The 24,530-nt window shown below is 41.4% G+C and overlaps 1 protein-coding gene across 2 annotated transcripts in view; it reads left to right on the forward strand.

Moving 5' to 3' along the window:
• Positions 1–24,530, forward strand: part of RAP1A (RAP1A, member of RAS oncogene family) — a 65,615-nt gene that overhangs the window by 12,821 nt on the left and 28,264 nt on the right. Inside the window, exons 2-3 of one of the 2 annotated variants that reach the window (XM_033917813.1) lie at positions 17,429–17,487; positions 21,070–21,150. In XM_033917813.1, coding sequence (XP_033773704.1) covers positions 21,094–21,150 — 57 coding nt within the window. In that variant the 5' untranslated portion in view covers positions 17,429–17,487; positions 21,070–21,093. The remainder of the gene's footprint in view (positions 1–17,428; positions 17,488–21,069; positions 21,151–24,530) is intronic. The other variant, XM_033917812.1, reaches the window with a different exon arrangement.

Below are 24,530 nucleotides of genomic sequence, written 5' to 3' on the forward strand. Positions count from 1 at the left end.
CAATTGTTAAATGCATGATGAGTGCTTCTGGATCTCAGTTGTCAGGACTAGAGCTTCCCCATCCAGGGAAAAATTGTTCGATTAGATTTGGCGTTAGCGTCTAGCGTGTGTGGCAATTTAGCACATGCTGTTCTGCGCATTAATGCCCTAACGCGGCTTAATAAAAGGAGTCCTTAGTCTTAATAAAAAGATTACTTTATTTCCATTTTCCATTTATAAACATTTATCAATACAGCTACAATAGAGCAACTTTTTGTTGTCTCTGCTTTAATCATCCTCTTAACTCTCTTTTTTTCTATCCAGCGTCTGTCCTCTCTCCCTTCCATGCATCTGCCCTTTCTTCGCCCCTTCTTCCACTGTGTACCCATACCCTCCCCCAAGACCCTGCCTTTCCTTCTGTCCAGCTTTTCCCCCTGTGTTCCCTTTTCCTTCCTACACCAATCATCCCAGGGCTCTGGCTCACTGGTTGGGCTGCTGCCTCTGCACTCGGAGGTTGTGAGATCAAATACCGGTGCTGCTTCTTGTGACCTTAGGCAAGTCACTTAATCCTCCAGTGCTCACCGCTTTGAATATCAGCTTTGAAATGCCAAAGCAAAAAAAAAAAGGCGGTATACAAGTCCCCATTCCCTTTCTCTCCATTTGCGGATTTAGAATCTTTCCCACTCTTCTCTCCTCATTTCTCTTTCTCTCTTCCCTCTGCTCTTCCAGCTCCCCTGTCCCAGCATCTCTCTCTTTTCCTCCTTCCGTGACTTCATCTTCTCCCACTCTTCCCCACTGCCTTACTTAAATCTCTCTTGTCTCCAGACCATCTCCTTCCCTGCCTGCCCTGTAGTAATATATCTTTTTTTCCCCTCTTCCCCTCTCCTCCCTCCCTTACTTACTTGCTTTCTTTCTTTGTCACCCCTTCCCAGCACACACACTGTCTACAGCGCAGCCTTCACAACTCGCTGCTCTTGCTGGTGCTGGGCAGGATAGACCATTGGTCTGACCCAGCGGAAGCAATTCTTATATTCAATTCTTATGTTCTTTCTGTTGGAAGTAGGTGAGACCTAGAAGAGAGGAAAGCTCAACATCAACAAGAGCAGCATATTGTGAAGGCTGCCACTGTGGAGAAGTTCCCGGACCATGATGACGCTGGCATTCAGAGCACCCCTTTATGGGCCTGTACTGAATTGGTCAGTCTGGGTTTTTTTTTTTCCAAAATCGATTTGAATCTGAAATCGGGCAGCTCTAGTCAAAACTGAAGATCTTTCAAAGAGTAGTAGTGGAGGAATAGCCTAGAGATTAGTGCACTGGGCTGACAAGGAAGCCAAGGTCAAATCTATTGCTGCTGCTCCTTGTGATCTTGGTCAAGTTGCTCAATCTTGCATTGCCTCAGGTATAAGCTTAGCTTGTCATCCCTCCAGGGACATGGAAATAACCTATGGTACCTGAATGTAAATCAGTGTGAGCTGCTACTGAAAAGGTGTGAGCTAAGTCTATTAAAAAAAAAAAAAAAAGACTGACTGGGCCTTGGGTAAGAGGAAAGAAGATCCAAATCATCCTTCTACTTCAGGCCTATCCAGCCTTGTAGGGATCAGTGGAATCCAGGTTAAGGCGTTTTGAACCTTCCCAGGTACTGTTGGTTTCATGTGAAGCACAACAAAGAAAAATGGGGAGATCCAATGATTTACAGTGAAAACAATCCTCTGATAAAAACAAAACATTGTGGATACAGATGTTCTGGAGATAATTTATTATATACTGACATTTAAAAACATGAAAATTCAATGAAAAAAGTACAATGATAAAAAATACAGTGGTAAAAATCCAAAGCATTTTATTTGCTACTTTAGCTTGTCTGCGGTGTTCTTTGCTCACATGTTTAAAGACAATAGACTGCTTTCAGTCCAATTCTTTATATGTGAGTTTGCAAACAATTGGACCCCTGAGGAAGGCATGTTTGCCGAAACACGGACCGTGTAGGGTCCGGTTGGATTTTTACTATTGTATTTTTTTTCATTGTACTTTTTTCATTGAATTTTCATGTTTTTATATGTCAGTATATAATAAATTATCTCCAGAACATCTGTATCCACAGTTTTTTGTTATGGTTTCATGTGAAGGGCAGACCATGTTATACTTTCCCAGTTATATTCAGACTCAGGTTTTCCTGCATTGATTTTAACCCCTTTGAAAATAATTATTCTCTTTGACCTTCAAATCAGGACATCGCAGCTTCCTTGATGTCTTCAACACTTGAAAACTGCTATCCTCGGAGAGATTCCTTCAAAACTCAGAACAGGAAATAATCTGAGAGCCAGGTCAAGACTATAGGGTGGATGGTTCAGCTGTTGAAACCCACATTCTCAGATGGCAGCCTGTGATTGTTGTGACATGGGAACTGGCACATTATCATGAAGAAGCAGCTATGCCTGCTATGAGTTTTCCTCATCTTTTCTCCTTGACTGACTCCTGCAAAGTGATCATTGTGTTAGTGTAACTCTCCCCGGCTATGGTTGTCTTGTGTAGCATGAACTCCAGAAGCAAAAGTCCTTCATCCCAGAAGACAGTTGCCATGACTTTGTCTGCAGATTTTTCTGTCTTGAACTTTTTTGGAGTGGGGGATGACTTGTGCTTCAACTGCATTAACTCCATTTTGGACTCAGGATCTCTGTAATAGACCTAAGTCACCAAACGATGAAAGAAATTCACTTGGTCTTTATGGAGCATCTCCAAGTTCTCATGACAGCACTAGAGCCTCATGGCCTTCTGATATGGCATCAGAATTATTGGCTCTATCACTGATCACCTTAAAAAGATGATAATAATAAATATGATATATATGTATATATAATAAAATTACACTATCAAACTGGCTTCAAAAAGTGCTATTAAGTGAACGTTCAGACCCACAACCTGAACTCTAGTGAGTTTTCACAGAACCAGTTACAAATGAGACCATCATAGCATGTTCACTGTCTCTGCCACCTGCTTCTCATTACACCTAAAAACTCTACATAGATAAGAAGATTACTTATCTGTGTTATCTGTATTGCATGGTGGCAAAAATTCAACTCTGCAACTGCTCCGGGTACATTCTTAAATTCTAAACTGCTGTCATACTCTCTCAGACCCCCCACCTAGGTTTCATAGTTGGATTCTTCAGGAGGGGATACTGAAAGAATAAATATAATCAATCAGACTACCACCCAGTGAAAAGAAGCTCCTACCATCCACTAAGCACAAGAAGTACTAAAATACACCCATACAACTCTCTTCCAAACCTTATAACATTCACTAAACTTCCAAATCACAGCTTACCGGGTAACAGGACTCCTCCACCCAGCTAACATAATTCAGAATTCTTGGAACACATCTTGCATTAACCTTGGACATGCCCAACATTTCATAAATTATTTTCTAGACTACCTGCCGAAATACCCTTTTCTTCAGCTGTTTGGGAAACCTTAATTCATCTGTCTGAAAAAAAATAAATCCTCAACTTTCTTACATGTTTCTGTAGAAGTTGCTTCTTCTGGCCTTCCAGTGTGAGGGTCATCTTCAAAGGACTCTCTACCCAACTTAAACTTCTTGCTCCAAAAATTTACTTTGTAGGATGATGGGGCAGACTCTCCATAAACCGCAGACATACGTTCATGGATCTCCTTTTGGCTTTTTCCCTTCTTTTGTGAGAAATTTTATTACTGAATGGTGCTCCAAATCTAGCTGTTTCTTACTTGGTTTGCACGAGGACTCTCTTGACATCCTTTCTCTTGGATTTCTATTGGTTAACCACACTATCTGTACAAGATTAATATGCTTGGATGTTTATGGAAAATTGAATAAATATATAATTAAAAAAAAATTCTAGTTCTTACATTTAAAACAAAATCTGCTCATTCTCCTGCCTCATTGATACACTGATTATTCCATATTCTACTTCCAGATCACTATGTTCCACTAATCAGTGTTTCCTTATTGTTCCCTCACTGCATGTCATTGTATACTATACCACTCGTAGATCCATTTTCTCTGTTGTTGCTCCAACCCTATGGAATGTGCTGTCTGTTCACCTCAGACAGCAAGATTCTTTTCAAAATTCAGATTGGATTTAAAAACTTTTCTATTTAAAGATGCCTATAGTTGTTAGGACTTAGCATTCTTGGATTTTCAGTACTCTTTTGTTTTTTTTGTTTTTTTCCCCCCCAGCTTTTCTATCCATGGATTATGTTTCTCCCCCTCTTCCCCTTTTGTTTCTTTCTGTCAAAAGCCTTTCTATGTATTTAATATGTTCACAAGTACTGTTAAATTATTTTTAAACATTTTTCTCTGCACCGCCTAGATTTATTTTTGATAGACGGTCTATCAAATCCTAATGAAACTTGAAACTCACAGGGTGCCTGCTGCAACTTCTCACCTGCTCCTGTCCCTGTGCACATCCATCGGTCTGTAGGGGTGGAAGTGCAGTCAGGCATTGGATCTGACAGGCAGCCCGAAGATCAGCATTACAGAGACATTCCCAGCATGAACAGGTTCTCTGTTCCAGCTACTGTAATAGAGCTGAGGCAGGCTGCAGCACAGTTCCACAAACAGGTCACAGTCTGCGAGGTGAATCGGGGGAGGTCTGAAAAAAGGGGTTTTCAAGGTTTCTGCATGTCCCCCACCTGAAAAATCCTAAAATCACCATTTAAAAAAATATTTTGGGGTATGAAAAAAAATTGCAATTTTGGCATGAATTTCATAGCTGCAGCTAGCTTGGATTTTTAGCCATCTGTTTTTCAAAAGCTCCCTGCTTCTCTAAAACTGCAATATTTGCCTCAAAACCTTTTGGGCTGGAGTCCTTGGGCTCTTCTGATGTGAGTTCTTGCCAGGATTGTGCAAATTTAGCATCTCAAGAGCATTCTTGTGCTATGTGGCACACCTGGAAGAGGTGGAAGCAACCAGCTTAGCCTCTCCCCTGCTGAAGCAGGTGGCCAAATGCTTGGCTAGCCCAGTCAGGTGGCCTTCTTTATTTTCGGGGATTGGTATGGCTACTAATTCTGTGCACCTGGCTCCACAATCTAAGAAATGGCATTTTGATGTACTACTATAACTGATGTTTTATAGGGTAGAGATGCTATATTCCAGGATAGGATTTTTTTTTTTTTTAAATCTGTTAATATATGAACGGTTTCCTTCATTATCAATTTAGTAGGACTTTACAGCTGAGGTAGGATATAAATAGGATCAGTCTTTTATTTATATATATATATATATTTATATTTATATATAGATAGTATGTTAGATTTTTTAATGCCAGGAAGTGCTTAGTAACCATACCTTTTTTTTTTGTTTAATCTTTCATTGTTTTTACATCCTTATGCATTTGTATAGTGTATAACACTTGTTTATTATTCAACAAGAAATCTCATTGTTCTGGTTGTTTGAGAAAGGTGGGAAACATTTTTTGGTATTGTCAACTTGCTTTGTTAGTGTTGTCATCCTCTCACCTTAATCCAAGTTTTTAAGAGTTATTGCTTCAGCCAACTTTTATAACAGAGGAGACAGTTGAAATATAGTTGAATATTTTAGTCCTTTTTCTTGATTTATACACTCGGTTTCCTTTTTAGAGTTGGGATCAGTGAAATAATTCCTGGTATGTCTAGAGAATAAGACAATTTAGAGCTGCTAGACCTTTTTGGAAGGGAAGCAAGAATGTATTTTTAATATTGAATACCAGAATGTTGCTTACTAGTGGTTTCTTTTTATACTTTTAAAAATATTTTACTTTTTGAGAACTTACATTTGTAGGAGTCGGTTATAGCAAGCTCTGTGTACTAGTGATGTCTCTTTTTTATAGTAATATCAGTACCATGCACGAGGATTTGGTTTTAGGATACTGCCTTTTTGAAGAAATTCACCCAAGGCGGTGTACCGCAAGAATAAGAACGACAAAGGCAATAAGACAGTTACAACTAGTTGTGTAATAAGGAAGAACGGACTGCCCTGGGTGCCATCTTGGTGGGGGTGCCGGCACCTCTCTGCCCCCCCCTTGCCACGCTCAGACCCTACCTTCCCTTCCCCTCTGTATTTTTTAAAATCTTTGCCAGCACGAGCAACTACTCCGGCCTGCTGCTCGCATCAGCCTGGCTCCCTCTGAAATCACTTCTGGGCCATGGGGCCAGGAAGTGATGTCAGAGGGAAAGCCAACACTGGCATGAGCAGCAGGCTGGAGAAGTTGCTTACGCTGGTGAAGATTTAAAGAGGTACTGGGGTGAGAAGGGAGGGCGCGAGTGTGGTGAGGTTGTGTGGTGTGGAAGGAGCGGATAGCAGGGGAGGGCGCCACCACCCTGAGTGCCTCCCCTCACTATACCACTAATTACAGTAGCAAAACTATTCAACAGTACAAATTATGGCATAGTATTCTAGTGGTTAGAGCTATAGCCTCAGCACACTGAGGTTGTGGGTTCAAATCCCACACTGCATCTTGTGACTCTGGACAAGTCACTTAATTCCCCATTGCCCTAGATACATTAGAGTGTGAGCCCACCAGGACAGATAGAGAAAAATGCTTGAGTACCTGAATATAAAACCACTTAGGCCTTAAGTGTTATATAAATACTAAATAAATAAATCTTAATAGACAGCATAGGCTGTAAACCAAGGTGGAAGAGAGATGAGAGTAACGGGTTGGATAGAAAAAAGAGTGACCTGAATTAAGAAACATTGCTCATGAAGTCAGAAAGTGCATAAATATTTCTGTTAGAGTAGAAAACGCTAAGGAAGTCCTAGGTGCAGCTAGTTGTTAGTCCTTGTGATTGTTATAACTAGTTAGTTGGTCAAGTGGAAATCTACATTATTGCCCTTAAAAATGATGTAAGCCTAATGAAGGATCAGCAGTTTCTGTAAAATTGGTTTAACTAGGGCCTTACTGATTAGTTGTTTTCCTGATGGCAGATAACCAGTCATTTGTTTCTTGCAGTATTTTTCTGTTTTCTCTGCTGCTCCTCTTAACTGTTTGGAGTTCATCCTAAGTGGTTTTATAGTGCTTTATGTTTGCTTTTTTGTGTAGGGATATACATTATGTGGGGTATTTACCCACATCGATGCGCACTATTAATCACTTAAACTATTAGATTTGGGAATTTCCACCTCCTTAAAATTTAGTTCCTTGCAGCAGCAGATGAATCTAGATGAGTGAGTTAAGGCTTTGCATGGCCTGTGTCCCGTATATGGACATTCAGTTGAGGACGGGCTGGGGAGGGTTTTGATGGCTGGGATGGTTAAGATGGGCTAGAGTGAGCTTTGATGGAGACTGCAGGAGATGTAACCTAAGCACACTACTGTGCAGGGCTCTGGGTTTCTGGCCCAGAAATATCTAAGAAAAAGGGCCATTTAAACTAATTTATAGAGCATGTATGGTTGGGCAGACTGGATGGACCACTTGGGTCTTTATCTGCCGTCACTTGGGTCTTTATCTGCTGTCATTTACAATGTTACCTGCCAGCAGGCAGAGATTGAGAGCACAAAGCTGAGCTCTGGCATATATGTGATTGTATGCTCACTGGTGATTCAATATTCTCTATCTCCGCAGGCAGATGCATAGTTTCTCCTCTTCCTGGTTCATCACTGCTCAATGTGCCCAGCAAGGCTACTGTTTTAGCTTGTCTAATTCAGTTTGAGCGAGGGGATTAGGTTTCCTGGGTGCCTATCTCATGGTGGTGGTGCCAGTTCCCTACTTGTTCCTGGTGCCCTCTTTCATATTTGTCTTGCAGACATTGTATTTCCGCAGTTCTTGGGTCACAGGTTGGTGGGTCAGCCTGCTAATTTCCACAGTTTTTTTTCTTTGTGGACATCGTGAAGTCTCTCAAAGTTTTCTGCACTTTCACAGCCTTCCCAGTGGCAACAGGTTTGCGATGTGCATTTAATGTAGCTGGATTTCTTCTCCAGGCAGTTGCAAGTTTCTGCTTGCCTGTATGTGGCCAATTATGGTGGGAGATCTTTCATATGTTCTTTCATGTGTCTCTCGACTCCTATGTGCCATTTCTGGGATCCTCCGGCGATAGGAGGCAATGTTTCATGACACTGTTTATATGCAATAGCATTTGGGGCACTCTCTCTGCTGGTAGGGCATGACAAGTTGATTACGGTACTTCTTCACGCCCCTCTTGAGGGGAATTCATCTTATGTGCTCTTTCCCAAGTCTCCCTGTCATTTCTATGATGATGCAAAATGTTTGCAACGTGATGCTCATAACAGGAAGTGACAGCCCGGCTGGATAAGGCTTGCATTGTCCTTGAATAGATGGATGGAGCAATGGAGTCTATTCTCCTGGGTCTATTCTTGCCCAGATCTATTTGATACACCAGTTCCTTTACTGCTCCTTCATTGCTGCCTCAGGCATATTCATCATTAGGGTGTCCCTTGGCATCACTTAAGGCACCTTATCCTTGCTTGGACCCGTGATGAGGATTATACCTTCTTTTGGGTCGGACAGACGGCAGATGTAGACAATGAATGGATGCCCTTGCCTGTATTTATTGACTAGCTCTAATCACTTTGCAAGAGGTTGCTTGCTACGCCTCTGGCAGCTCAAATTGGCTCCTGGATTTGATGCGGGTCAAGCTCTATCTTCCATTTTGCTTGTCTCCATAGTCTAGAGCTGGCTGTGAGAGTGCCTCAGCCTATCTCAACCGCATGGGTCTCTCCTGGCTGTCCACTTTTTCAAATCCTCTTAGAGGTTCCTTCTGGGGTGTCTGAGCTATTCCTTGGCTGGACCTGCATGGTTACGCAGGCAGGTTGCACCACTTCCTGGTGATTATCTAGGGGGGTGAAGGGATTTTGCAGGTCAGGACTGCTGCTGCTTTGGGGCTGGAGGGAGGGAGGAGGGTTCACTACTTAGGACTACTGCTTTGGGGAGGGAGGGAGGGGGGTTGCAGCTCAGGACTACTGCTGCTGCTTTGGGGCTTGAGGGATGGAGGGGGGTTGGCGGCTCAGGACCGCTACTGCTTTTGAGGCTAGAGGGAGGACAATTTTTATTTTTGCTGGTTGGGTGGGTGCTGGTTGCTTGAGTACCAGTTAATCAGGATTCTACTATATATAAACTTGAGGTAAGGGGTTGATTCTGTGTACATCAATTTGCAAAGGAACAATGGGGCTAATGTATTTTACTTAACTCTGTATATTTTATAATGAGTGTGTCCAGCCTTGGCCCTCGCCTGGTAAGGTTTTCAGGAGTTCCCAAATGAATATGCATGAGATCTATTTGCATACAGTAGATGCAGAGCATGCAAATAGATCTCATGCAGATTAATTGGGGAGATCCTGAAACCCCGACTGGATTGTAGCCCTTGAAGACTGACGTTGGACAACAATGTTTTATAACATTTTTGCTGTAAAAGAAGCATGCTATCTCTGCAAACACAAATTCACAGTTTTAAGAAATGTGAAATCAAGCATCTGTGATATCTTCTAGATAGAAAAATTGCCTGTGACATTATGAATGGATTAATGGAAATCATTTACCAAAAAAGTAAACATTTCATGAATATACAGCCTCATGCCACATAGTTACTGTTGTCATGAAATAACAATTAGTTTTTAAATATCTTTTTGTCTATAATGTATCTTAAATAGAACACTAGATAGATTTTCTTCAAACAAGCATTTTATTTTTTTAAAAATCTGATGAAAAAAACCACAGATTTTCTTTTTGTTATTTAAAAAAATACTGTATTGATTTTTATCCACCCTGGTTTGAATAGTAATTTTGTTAGAAAACCTAAACTAGTCTCTCTTAAAGGTTTAGGGAAAATGGATACATTTTGAACATTGTTAAACATAGTTGTTCTAGAATAGGTATTAGACATTTGGGGGTGTGTTTCCTGTTTCTAATTATATCAGGTTTTTTATCCATGCTTTCCTTTTGTGCAACACAAGATTAATCATTTTGCTATGATTCATGTGTTTTCCACTTGTGTGGGTTTTTTATGCCCCTTTAAAATGTTATGTTTGTAATTTACTGCTATTTTTGACTAGCAGGTCATAGTGGTTTACAAAGTATATTTTAAAAAATCCATTTAAAATAGGAAACAGCTTTACGATCAAGCATGAACAATTGGAATTCATTCGAAATTCAGAATTCAAAAGGACAGCACCCATGTTCCTAGAGATTGCAGCCCAACTTTCTAAAAAATTTTGGAAAAAGTAGGTCTTCAAAGAAGATTTAGTCTTCAAAATCTGTTTCACTCTCAAAAGAATTCCAAAGTTCTAGAGTCAGTGGCATACCAAGGACAGCAGGAGGGGGGTGCAGTTTGCCCTGGATGCAGGGAGCTCAGGGTCCTTGAGCGGTCACGGGTCTAAGGTCTGCCTATGCGTGGCTGATGGCTCCACTGGCCCCCACCTCCTCTGATGTCAAACTTCCTGTTCCAAGGTGGGAGACCAGCAGAGCAGATGGCCTTACTCAGGCAGCATGCAGCCCGGAAGGGTGGGAGGGTGCTCTGGCCAGAGGACAGAGTGCTCTGCCCGAGTTCCTGCCCTACCAGGAACACCACTGATTGGAGCTAAGCATAAGCACCCTAAGTCTACTGTTGAGTGTGTATTAATCAGAAATAAGATCATATGATAGTGTTAAAAATGAGAAAATAACACTTGACATGGGCAGACTGGATGGGCTATTTGATCTTTATTTGCCATCATGTTTCTATGTTTGTAAATATTGTTGTAATTAACCGAACATAATGCCAACTTATGGACAGGGAGTAATTTTGGTACCACCTCCCTTATGCCTTGAGTGCTTGCAGCAACTGCGCCATGAGTGGGCCAGGGTGGTCAAAGGCCCATTCATAAAAAGACTTGAATCGGTCCAGAGGAAGGCGATGAAAATGGTAGGAGGTTTGTGCCAGAAGACGTATGAGGAGAGCCTGGAAGTCCTGAATATGTATACCCTTGAGGAAAGAAGGGACAGATAAGGGAGATAAGAAGGGAGATAAGATTCAGACGTTCAAATACTTGAAAGATATTAATGTGGAACAAAATCTATTCCAGAGAAAGGAAAATGGTAAAACCAGAGGGCATAATGTGGGATGGTAGATTCAAGAGTAATGTTAGGAAATTCTTATTTACAGAGAGGGTGGTTGATGCGTGGAATGCGCTCCTGAGAGAGGTGGTGGAGAAGAAAACGGTGACAGAGTTCAAACAAATGTGGGATGAACACAGAGGATCTCTAATCAGAAAGTAATGGGTGTACATTGAAGGAACTAAGGCCAGTACTGGACAGGCTTGCATGGCTGTGACCCGTATATGAACATTCAGTTGAGGATGGGCTGGGGAGGGTTTTGATGGCTGGGATAGTTAAGATGGGCTGGAGTGAGCTTTGATGGAGACTCCAGTAGATGGAACCTAAGCACACTACTGGCCCAGGCTCTGGGTTTCTGGCCCAGAAATATCTAAGTAAAAGGACCATTTAAACTAAATAATTAATTTATGGAGCATGTATGGTTGGGCAGATTGGATGGACCACTCGGTCTTTATCTGCCGTCATTTTCTATGTTGCTATGTCTTCTGGTATGTCCTAATTTTTAGGTTTGTAATTTAAGGCCTCGAAAGGAAAAGCCTTAACTCCTAGCAAGAAGTGCAGGTCAACATTACCGCTCATGAATTGCATTTGGCAGGGAAGTAGGGAATGGGCCTATCAGTGCTGCTTTTGGTTGGAGACTCGCATCTAATTTGCAAAAGGAGTTGAGCTTTTTCATACATTATTTTGGATATTTGAAATTCTTTGACCAAGTAAGTTAAGGTGTTCCAAGAGCATTTGCTGGCTTTTCAGTCAAGCATTTGGCAGAATCAAAAATGGGTAGATACATTTCAACTGGACAGACTGGATGGATCAATATTTATTTGCCATTATTTGTTTTTGGAATTTTCCATAAATGTTCAAAATTGGCAAGCCAACAGAAGAATATAATTGTCATACAGAGCACTTTCGCAGTCCAAAAGTGTACAATTATAAGGATGGCTGGAAAGGATGCTGTATAAGAAATGCTTGAATATTAGGATTGTTCACTATCAGATGCCTTGGCATGAAGGAATACACTGAAAACGATTTAATGAAAATAACTAGGCCTTTTTTTGCTAAGCTACAGTAGAAGTTTCTACTGCGGCCTGGAGTTCTTAATGTTCTAATGCTCGTAGGCATTCTGTAAGCATCTGAGCATTTAGCACGCCGGTCCATGGTAGAAACCTCTACTATGGTTTGATAAAAGGTAGGTGTGTGTGGGGGGGGGGGGTAAGTTCCTAAGATCCAGGTTTTGCTTTGGGGGAGGGGAGAGGGAGAATGAAAAATACAACGTGCAAGTAAACAATGCCTGGGGGAAAAATACAAAAAAAATCAAGATATCAACTGCTAAACATGTGGAAGCTCAGAGTATAGGTGTAGTTCAATGGACTAGACCAGGGGTAGGCAATTCCAGTCTTCGAGAGCCACAGGCAGATCAAGTTTTCAGGATATCCACAATGAATATGTATGAGATGGATTTGCATGTACAGTCTCCTTGAGATGCAAATCTATCTCATGTATATTTTTTGTGGATATCCTGAAAACCTGACTTGCCTGTGGCTCTCGAGGACCGGAATTGCCTACCCCTTTTTGTTCTATTGTCTAGAACAAAACTTGTCTAACAGTATTATAAGGGAAAGCAAAATTAAAGCCTCGGTTCTCCTGGCAGATGGGTTATATAAAATCACCACTGTGTACACAGTGTTATACACACAATTCAGTTTTCCTCTTTTCTTCCATGCAGTTTTCAGACATTCTTGTAGTAATTCAAAGAAAGAGCCAAATAAAGAAGAAAAATTGTTCAACTACTTCAAAACTACATATGATGAAACTAGTATGAATCCACACACAGCTATATATGTACTTTTGCTTTCAATATCTCCAACTGGATTTGTTATGCGTATAACATTTTTACTTAAAATTTATAACCCACTTTATCTACCACTCTAACTGAATACAGAATAAGTAAATAATATAAATGCATAAAAATCAAGTAAGCTTTGGGGCAATAAAAGCTTAAGATCACGCTATTCTTCATTTGAGAATCTGCTGTTTCAAAAAAAAAAAAAATCATGTAAAAAAACATTTAGAACCAGGACAGATATACCATATGTATTGTAATAAAATGGATGAAGACGGCATACATTCAAACACAACCACAGCACCTTACACTTCTGCCCTAAAATATAAATTCTGTCATATCTGCCAATTGGGTAAGATTTGTAATCGCTGAGAAAGGGAAAACCAGCTGGTTTTGCAGGTACCATGATGACAATAGCAGTCACTGTAGTACTTGCATCATGCCAGAGAACATATATGTGCTTGAAAATGTATTTTAATAAAGTCTGGGAACTATGTTTTCCTTTCTGCACATTTTCTTGAGCTGACTGCATTTCTTGATACTTAAGGATCTCTTCTCCACCTCCATCCCCATCCCTGCAATAAACAAAACACAATTCATAAAATAGTCATTTAGCACTAAGAGCTATTATCAATGCTGCTCATTCTCCATAATTTTCTTCAGCTTGTGATCCCAGTGCTTTTCAGTACAGTAATGTTATGATTACAAAATTTCCAGTGGATGAGATATGCCATGTTTTTTGTGTATAGAAATTTTCTGCCATCAGAACTTTGAAGACAGGAATGAGATGTGTAACCTCTTCTAGCTTATTCTTAGAGATGCTTTTTCCCTAGTTTTTCTGTGTTTGCTATGAGGCATAGAAGGACCTTGTTTTTCTCTACTCAGCCCATTAGACAGAAGCTACATATGGACATGATTTGTGTTTTTATTTTGTGATCCACACAGGACCATCATGTTACTGAAATGACAGAATATAAGACTTGGATTAAAAAAATCCATGGAGAAAGATTCAGGTTTCTAAACAGTTGACAATGTTTGTATTTTGGCACTAAGCTTGGTGGTGTAGAAGCAATCAAAACAGAATAATCATAGTAGCATTACTGTCAGATTAATACTTCTGTATCAGTGAGCCAGACTCAAACTTAATTCTTGAATAACTTAATATAGTCCTGTTCACTAGGCTGCTATCATAACTAATTTTTTTCTCAAATACAACACAATATCCTGTTCTCCATTCAGTTGAATGTGATCAGTATGCAAATTGTATAAAGATTGTAGCTAATGAGCAGATAAGTGCGGGTGGAAGAAGCAATGTGCCAAGTCAAATTGGGTGGGGTGGCTGCAATTTTAAAGTAAATTAATCCAGTATAATAACTTGTCATGGTGAACTATAATACTAAAATACTGTCTTTAAAGAACTCAGTCATTAGAGTTTTGAAGTCCACAGCACAGAATTTATCTCCCTGTAGGGAATTATGCAGATTAATGTTTCCTCTAAGGAGACCAGTCATACAAACTGCTGCCAAGTTAGAAATTTCTGTGCTTCCAAGTATTTCTTCTTGGCTCTCCCCTTTCCAGAATTATGTCTTTTTATGGAAATTTCTCCCCGTCTCTGAACTCACTACACAGCACCAAAGCTATTTTTCCTTCTTTTAAGTTTCCCTGACAAATAAGGAGAAAGTGAACTAGTAATAAACATTCTCTTCCATGTTCATAATATCAGCCAAGTTAGCTGACCCTAAACACATTGCCCTGTGCGAACCATGACATCACTAAGTAATTATCATGGTTTCATTCTTCTACAAAGTCTTCTGCTGACTGACTGGAATTCTTAAATGCAGCAGGTTTTATTTTGCTTGATTATAGCATTTTATTTAATGATAATTTGGTCATACAGATTTACTAGGAGTTCAGTGTGTGGTAAAATAAATGTAACCCATAAACATCAAAATACACAACAGATATAACATAATGGAAATAGATATCTGAAAACAACAACCCTCCAAGAGGCTAAATGACCTCTTGAAACTCAATGATTCTTGGTTTCTGCAGTGATTCCCAAACTTTTTAATGTGGCAGAACACTTAAATTATTATTTTTTTCATACAGCAAAGAACCCTCAATTTATGTAAACCTGTGTTCATACAAACAGATTCTAAGTCTGGTGTGGGGTCACATAAGCACTGTGGCTGGCTCTTTTGCCTTGTACTACAGTGTACATGGGGAAAACTGCAGGAAGCATCCAGGACTCTCTCCACTGGCAGGCACACACTCTTTGAAAAGTCTCCATTCCTACTGCAGCTGAATTAATTGTAGTGGGAATAGCATCTGAGGTAAGGTAGGTTTCTCCCATCAGGGAAGTTGACTGGAATTGGGGTCATGGAAGTGGGGTATCTGTTAGCCCCATTAGGGTCTGAGGGCCAGATTCTCAAAACTTAAAGTTGCCTTTAACACGGTCACTAAACTGATTCCAGACAGTTTAGCCTGCATGCATTTTAGTGGCGATTATCAAAATGGCTTATCGTTGTCTTTAACGAGCTTTATAACAGTCTCCAACACTGCCGTGCAAATGGGCTTTTGAATATTGAAACGAGCGGTGGATTCTTAAACATCTCCAAGTCATTCTATGAGAGCGGCATCAGCTTTTGGCGACAAAAATCAGCGACTGGTCCAGGGGTTACAGTACAGTGCCAGCACTGTTAAAAGTGCATCTTGTGGCATGTGTTTTGACTGTGGCTAAAAATTTTTTTATAAAAATTACATGATTCTCAAATTATAGTCTCTCTTCTTTGGTTTTGTTTTTTTAGTGGGAGTGGTAAAAGCACTCTGCTTGAGTGCGTGCATTATAGTCGTGTCAAGCAGCCGAAGTCAAGCAACTCTCTACCCAACAGCAGGAGAGATGCCCACTCTCTCCCACCGCCAAGCATCACATCCACTAACATTCCCTCAGCTGCGGGAGAGATGCCCACTCTCTCCTGCTGCCAAGCAGCACCTCGCCCACCCATAAGAGGGACCTTAACCTGGGCCAATCAGAGCCTCAGGGGAAGGCCCGCCATTTTGAACAGGTGGGCCTGCTGGCTGGAGGGAGTAGGCATCCCTCCGGCCAGCCATCTAAGTAAGGTAAGGAGGAGAAGGGGCATCTGTCCGGCTGTGGGGGGGGGAGGGTTGTGTTTGCGGTGGGAGAGAGTGGGCATCTCTTCTGCAGCCGGAGGGTGTTTGCGGTGGGGACAGTGGGTATAATTCCCACTGAGGGAATGTCGGGTGGGGGGAGGGGTGTTGCTTGGTGGCGGGAGAGAGTAGGCATCTCTCCTGCTGTCGGGAGGAGGGGGTGTTGCTTGGTGGCAGGAGAGAGTGGGCATCTCCTGCTGTCGGGGGGAGGGGGTGTTGCTTGGTGGCAGGAGAGAGTGGGCATCTCTCCTGCTGTCAGGGAGAGGGGGGGTGACTTGGTAGCGGGAGAGAGTGGGCATCTCTCCTATTGGGTGGAGGGTTGCTTGACTTCTGTGGTTCGATTTGTTGTGGAGTGTTTTTTTTAATGTTTATTCTATGCATGTTCACATCGCTATCACCACCAAATTTAGTGAATCTTTGCTACTCTCCGCCAACCTCATTTGCATGAGCATTGTTTGGAGAATGACTTACTTTTTTTAAAACATTACTATAATAGCTGTGACAGCGGCCCATCGGTTTTTAACGCAACTTTTTCATAATCTAGGACTGAGTGTCTTAGGCACTCTTGGGGTTCCAAGGGCATGGCCAGTGGGAATCTGTTCCACAGGGTAAGTCCCCAGGGACACTCGGGGACCTAAAGACTTTCCCCTCTGTAATGCTTTGTCTAGGATGGTGCTGCTGTAGTGGGAGGCCCCAGATTATTATCGAAATGATGAGATTAAACAAGCATTTATTGAATTCCTCGGGGTGACCTGGAGCAGTTGTACAAAATTGCTAAGGTGGTCATATTGACACCAGTCACTAAGAAGGGCCACCATTCCAGTGGAGGGTGGTGCAGCCCTTAAAGAAGTCCTTGACCATAAGAGATTTCTTCTAATCACCTCTTCATTACTTCAGCGTTAGGGGCACAGGCATTGGTCTCTCGTGAAATGACCCAGGCAGTTTTACATGGCATTCAGTGACTTTCCCTGTAACTGGCTGTAGCCCTGTGCAACTTGCAGTAAGGGAAACCTTGTGTCATCTGCTTGTGCTGGGAGCTGTCAAGCTATTGCCACCAAAAGAGTATGGACAGGACCCTTATTCAGTTAATTTTGTTGACTCAATCCTAGATCTCAAGGGGATAAATACTTCCTTGAGGGTTCTGCATCTCTGGACAGGAACTCTTGCCGATTTGTCTCAATTTGAGAGCATACTTAAGAATTACCATTCAAAATGCTCATAAGCACTTTTTGTGGATTTTTGTGTGCTGGGGGGTGATCTTTTCATGCCACTGCTTCAGAGATCTTTACCAAAGTAATGGTCGTGGCTGTGGTGGTCTTTTGCAGGGAAGGGATTGGAATGGATCTCTACCTCGATAATTAGCCATTTTTTTTCCTTTTTAGTGCAGGAGAACTGGAAGATGACAGTTCACATGGCTGACTTCCTGCAGAGCTTTGACTAGGTAATAAACTTTACCAAAGTATCAGTTGGAACCAGTTCAGGTCCTTGAGTTATTTGAAGGTACGATTCAGTCAGTACCTGTTTGTGGTCTTGTCTGTCTGCTGTAAGCCTGATAAGGACAGGCTGAACACCCTCTCCAAGGTAGGGAGAACGAGAGGGCACTCTCTAAAGTTGAAAGGGAACAGATTTCGCACAAACGTAAAGAAGTTCTTCTTCACCCAGAGGGTGGTGGAAAACTGGAACGCTCTTCTGGAGTCTGTCATAGGGGAACACACCCTCCAAAGATTCAAGACTAAGTTAGACAAGTTCCTGCTGAACAAGGACGTATGCTGGTAGGGCTAGTGTCAGGGTGCTGGTCTTTGATCAGAGAGCCGCCGCGTGAGCGGACTGCTGGGCATGATGGACCACTGGTCTGACCCAGCAGCAGCAATTCTTATATTCTTAGTTCAGTCCCTGCTCCAGATTTTCTGTGCTCCTCCTAATTCCAAGAGTTTCGGATTGCTTGCAGATGCTTTGTTTCACATGAGGCCTCTGCAGAATGCTCTGTTGTCTGTTGGTTCCTGCAGTTTCATTGGTTTGAGATTCAGTTATCCCTACTGGTGTTAATCTAGTTTCACCTAGAGTGGTGGTTAGTCCCTCACCACCTCTTGAGAGTTCATTAGGATCTGATGATTGTACCACTGATAACAAGTTTGAGGCTCGAGAACCCTATTTGGATAGGAAAGCTCAGGGGCACTGTGGACCCAAGAGTCTGAATGGTCTGTAAATCACCTTGAGGCAAGAACTATTTGGCCTTGCTGTTTCCTCCCTCTGGTTCAGGGTACAATGGTACATGTATTGCTAAACAACACTATGTTTGTGACACGTGGGGAGCAGGAGAGCAGAAGTCTCCCTGGAGTGGGACAAGTTGTGTGCTTTGGCAGAATTGCACACGCTGTCACCCTCAGTGGCCCATGTAGTGGATCAGGCAATGTTCAGTTGGGCTTTCTCATTTGACATATTGGACCTGGTGGCCTTGGTGGTGAAATGCTGGGAAATGTGGGGAACCTCGTAGTGGTTTACCAGAATTTCAAATGTCCTCAGCTCTTCAGCCAGAGGAAATAACTGGGTTGGGTGTTCTTGTGCAACCACAGTCTGAACTTCAGCCCCTCTACATATTTCTCCCTGCAGACCTCTTGGGTGATATGCAGGATAGTGAGGCACCCATTTCTGATCAGTCTGATCATGTGAGATTGACATTACCACTCTTTGGTACACATTGATCCTTCACTTCCCTTGCCAAGGGAACCGGGGCAAAATCTAGTCTTTTATAGCTTGACCCTTGAAATGTAGCATTGCAAAAGAAAAGTTTTTTCTGTCTCAGTCATTATCATGTAGCTGAACACAGAAATCCTCTGTATTTCTGATGTTTGTCAGATTCTGGAGGGTGTTTAAGATCTGTTGCTCTAGCTGGGGAGTGTTCCTCTGGTGACGGACATTCCAGTCGTATTTCATCTTTCTTATAGAATGGTCTGTATCATAGCTTGATACTTAATTCACTAAGGTGGCTGTTCTCGCCTGTTTCAGAGACAAAGTTGGTGAGGCCTCTCTTTTGCAACATAGTCATTTTAAGTTAATTTGATCCCCACTTCAAGCATTCTCTCTAAGGGATATCAATTTGGTGTTGCTGGTCAATACTGGGCCCCTCCTTTTGAACTTCTTCGGTGGGACTTTGAAAGATCTTTGAAAACAGTCTTTAGGTTGTCCAGCTAGGTGGTTTTCATAGCTGCAGGCACTTTTACAGGGTCCCATATTTTGAACCAGATAGTGTCTCTCTATCTTTTGGAGATCCTTGGCCCCATAAGTTGAATGTTCACAGAGTGCATCTCTGTTACTTGGAGGTCATTAATCCTTTTAAGATGTTAGATCTGTTTGCTCTCTTATCCAAGTAAGGGATAGGGGGAGGGGGAGGGTCTTCAACTGCACGCTGGATTAAGTCAGTTTATTGATTTATTTTGCCTACATTCAGAAAAGTTCCTCAGAGCTCACTCTGGTAGGTCACAGGCTGTGCCTTGGGCTGAAGCAGGGGCTACTGCCCATTCTTCATTCTATTGTCAAACTCCATAAGCTTGATGTTTAAGCTAGATGAGACAGTACCTATATTAGGGCAATCCTAGAAAGTATTGTCTTTCTCCTAGTGTATCCCATAGGGCTAGGTTAGTTTAGCAGGTCTTCAAAGGAAGGACACTTTAACAGGTAAGAAATTTCATGTTTTGTGATTGAATTGATCAAATTTGTTTCTATTAAAAGGTAATTAAATTTTGATCTCATGCTAAAAGAAAGGCAGGTGCTACAGTACATAGTAGTGAGCTTTGATAGTTCAGTTGTATTTAAAATTTACCCCCTCTTTTATGAAACTGAGATAGCAGTTTTTAGTGCAGAGAGCTGCACTGAATGGCTTGTGCTGCTCCGGACGCTCATAGGAACTCAGTGAGCGTTGGGAGCAGTGCGGCTCCCCGCGCTAGAAACTAGTCTGAGAGTTCTTTCATGGATCTGTAGTGCCTCAGAATACAGCTTACTCGTGTGGCCTTTGCCAGTTATGTAGAAACTACTCATGATGATGATCTTGATAATAAGGACAGGTTGTTCACCCTCTCCAAGGTAGGGAGAACGAGAGGACACTCTCTAAAGTTGAAAGGGGATAGATTCTGTACGAACATAAGGAAGTTCTTCTTCACCCAGAGAGTGGTAGAAAACTGGAACGCTCTTCCGGAGTCTGTCATAGGGGAAAACACCCTCCAGGGATTCAAGACAAAGTTAGACCAGTTCCTGCTGAACCGGAACGTACAAAGGTAGGGCTAGTCTCAGGGCGCTGGTCTTTGACCAGAGGGCTGCCGCGTGAGCGGACTGCTGGGCACGATGGACCACTGGTCTGACCCAGCAGCGACAATTCTTATGTTCTTATTTATAAGGCCTGAGTTACTAATTACCTACTAGTTATAGCAGCTGAGGAAATAACACACAGAGTGAGGGACTTTGACACCTAAAATGTTACTTTCATATGATTTTTAGACTATAATGCAAATTTTGCTAGAACAGTGAACTATTCACAGTAATGAGAAATATTAATAAAATAAGTAAAGGCAGACATAAGTTTCTGATCTATATGAGGGTATTTTAAAGAAATTCAGGATTTTTAAAATCAGGATTTTTAAAATGTTTCCATTTTGTGGTAAAGTCATGAGTGCTTCTCTTCTTTACTTTTCCCAATTCAAATTAATTCCCAAAATCTTGGTTCATTAAAACTAGAGTGAATGGACAGGATTTGATGGACGTTTGGCATTTTAAAGCTGTAGTTGAAACATTTTTTTTTTTTTTAATATAGCATTATGAACCAAGTTCTGTGATACCAGTTCATTAAGTTTTTTTTTTCTTTCATATAATGCAATTAAGTTACTTTTCTTGTATTATACTTTAATTGTTTTGTTTCTAAGGAAATATGTTCTGCTTTAAGCGCAATAGAAATTAAAAAAAATAAATACTGTATTCAAAAATCTTTCTGGTGTAGCAAACTTCTAATTTAATGTGTGTTTGTTTTTTCCAGATTATCAGTATTTAAACAGACAACATGCGTGAATACAAGCTAGTGGTCCTTGGTTCAGGAGGTGTGGGGAAGTCTGCATTGGTGAGTTACAAGATTTATTTACTTATTTATTTGCTTTTAGAAGAAATTCACCCAAGGTGGTGTATTATCTCTGGCAGCCTCATACAGTACAGAAGGAAGTTTTTTCCCTCTGGAGTATTAAAAGAAATGCACCATAATGCCCCCCAGTTGGTAGAGAAATGTCTTTTCAGATTGCACTGTACAGTGGTACCTTGGATTACGAGCATAATTCGTTCCAGGAGCATGCTCGTAATCCAAAATGCTCGTTTATCAAAGCGAGTTTCCCCATACGTTAATACCCTTCAAGAATTTGAACGTCTGAATCATATCTCCCCTGTCCCTCCTTTCCTCTAGGGTATACATATTCAGGGCTTCCAGTCTCTCCTCATACGTCTTCTGGCGCAAGCCTCCTATCATTTTCGTCGCCCTCCTCTGGACCACTTCAAGTCTTCTTACGTCCTTCGCCAGATACGGTCTCCAAAACTGAACACAATACTCCAAGTGGGGCCTTACCAATGACCTGTACAGAGGCATCAACACCTTCTTCCTTCTGGCTACGCCTCTCTTTATACAGCCAAGCATTCTTCTGGCAGCAGCCACTGTCTTGTCACACTGTTTTTTCGCCTTTAGATCTTCAGACACTATCACCCCAAGATCCCTCTCCCCATCCGTGCATATCAGCTTCTCTCCTCCCAGCATATACGGTTCCTTCCGATTATTAATCCCCAAATGCATTACTCTGCATTTCTTTGCATTGAATTTTAGTTGCCAGGCAATAAACCATTCTAATAAGCTCATCTTTAAGCCTTCCTTCTCCATTTATTTTCTTTATCTAGAATATTTTGCGACTTCTGCACGTCCAGTTTATATGCAGTAATTTACTGGCCTTGTTGAACTGAAAATATTTTTGTCAGACCCTTTCCAGATTACTTCAGTCTTTCCATGCAGATTGCATGTAAATGGTTTACATCTATAATTTTGATATTCTCTGGCAGCCTCAACATTTCAGTTAGAGTATGCTGATACTTAAGAAGTCTGCTGCTGACACATTAAGTATTTGCTGAACTGCCGTTCAACATATGAAGTCAAAATGGCTTATAAGTTAATGTATTGACACAGAGAAAAAGAAACACTAATAATAGAAAAGCAGAAACCAAGAGAGGAAGAGAAAAATCACAGTCCATGGGCAATACTATTTCCTGTCATAGGATCCAGCTGCCTGGAAAATTCATGAAGCTAATTAAAAGGGAATCCATATGAAGCTGGTAGAATAAACAGCATAGTTTATTTGTTTCTGCCTTAAATATTTACACTCAGAATAATAGCTTTAGCTGTTCAGTATTCTATTTTTGGAGAATTAGGTGTGGCTCATGCACATTCCTTAACATTCTCACTAAACCAGTCCAGAACCTATATATTGTGCTTCTCAGCAAGCAGATGGGGGGCAAACTCTGAGCTCTGCCATATAAGTGTTGTGGAGCCTTAGGACTTCAATATTTCTTTGTCTCCAGTAGAAGAGGAAGGAGTATGTAGCTTCTGGACTACTTGCAGATGGAATCTCCTGAACCAGTTGGGAAAACTAGCTATCAGTTGAACAAGGGGTTCTATAATTAATTTTTACTAAGGAGACATCTTAGTATTTATTTAAACTCTCACTCCCAATAATTTTATTTTGAGGGGTCTTTGTCCCCCCCCCTTTTTTTTTTTTTTAAGAGATGCTCAGTTTTGAAACATTACACTTACAATTTCCTCCTGCAAAACTGTAAGTAACATAATAACATAGTAACATAGTAGATGACGGCAGATAAAGACCAGAATGGTCCATCCAGTCTGCCCAACCTGATTCTGTGCTTGGGTTCCAATTGCTGAAATCTCTGTCAAAACCTACTCCAGCTCATCTATACCCTCCCAGCCATTGAAGCCCTCTCCAGCCCATCCTCCCCCAAACGGCCATATACAGACACAGACCGTGCAAGTCTGCCCAGTACTGGCCTTAGTTCAATATTTTAAATGACAGCAGATAAAGACTTGAATGGTCCGTCGGGTACAGGAGAAAAGTCTGTCTCTCTCTCTCTCGTCTGGTTGTTTCCTGGTGAGTTGAACAGTCCAGGTTTTTATAGCAAGTGAATAATTGTATCAAAATTCTGCAGTAGGCCCCAGTACAGTAGTAAATTTTCAGAGGAGTCTGACGTGGCCAAGGAATAGTTGGATAATTTTCCATGGAAGCCCTGGCAGAGTGGCAGTGAGTTCTTACTACAGTTAAGTGGTAGAAATCATTGGAGACTGAGGAAAAGTCAGAATAAAAGTTGTAATATAAGGTAATGGCTCCAGCTGTGTTAAGTATGTAATGACCATTGTAGGTTTGCACAGCATTGAAGAGCAAACACTTTTTAAAAGCCACTTGAGTTCTAAAACAGCACCACTAGGATAATCTTCCACTTCAGGTAATTGAGGCCAGCAACATGCTCAATTTTAAGAAAAAATGGGATAAGCATGTGGGTTCACTTTGAGGAAGTGCTTAGGAGGGGAGGGTTCTTAGAGTGGGCAGACTTGTTGGGCCGATGGCCCATTTCTGCCATCATATTCTATGTTTCTAACCTTTCCTGGGATCACACCAATTTGTTTTATTTTATTCACATCTTTACCTTTTCTGTCCATTCAGTTTCTATCTCCATAAACATACGTAATGCCTTTTCTCTTTTTAAAACAGTATTGTTTTGATACTGTAATGCTGTAGCTGCCAAAAATCTGTTCTTCTCAGGAATTAAATATAAATTGGCTTCTTAATTACTTTTAGTTAAAAAAATGATAGTAGCCCTGCTACTACCGGTACATGCTTTCACAGTTCATTTTGGCATTACAATGTGTAATTAAACTCTGGAATTCATTGCCGGAGAATGTGGTGAAATATTTCGTTATTACCATTGTCATTTTTTTAAAGATGTAAATAGTCCATACCTGAGACTGAAATTTGAATGTATTATGCAGCTAATATCCCTCTGTGGTATAAATAAGCCACTGTACCGGGCCATGGTATGACCCCACCTGGAATACTGCATCCAGCACTTGTCACCGTACTTGAAGAAGGACACAGTACTACTTGAAAGGGTCCAGAGAAGAGTGACTAAAATGGTTAAGGGGCTGGAGGAGCTGTCGTACAGTGAGAGATTAGAGAAACTGGGCCTCTTCTTCCTTGAAAAGAGGAGACTGAGAGGGGACATGATTGAAACCTTCAAGATAATGAAGGGAATAGACTTAGTAGATAAAGATAGGCTGTTCACCCTCTCCAAGGTAGGGGGAACGAGAGGGCACTCTCTAAAGTTAAAAGGGGATAAATTCCGTACAAATGTAAGGAAGTTCTTTTTCACCCAGAGAGTGGTGGAAAACTTCAACGCTCTTCC

The sequence above is a fragment of the Geotrypetes seraphini genome, chromosome 13, assembly GCF_902459505.1.
Source record: "Geotrypetes seraphini chromosome 13, aGeoSer1.1, whole genome shotgun sequence".
In the NCBI taxonomy this organism is placed as follows: Eukaryota; Metazoa; Chordata; class Amphibia; order Gymnophiona; family Dermophiidae; genus Geotrypetes; species Geotrypetes seraphini.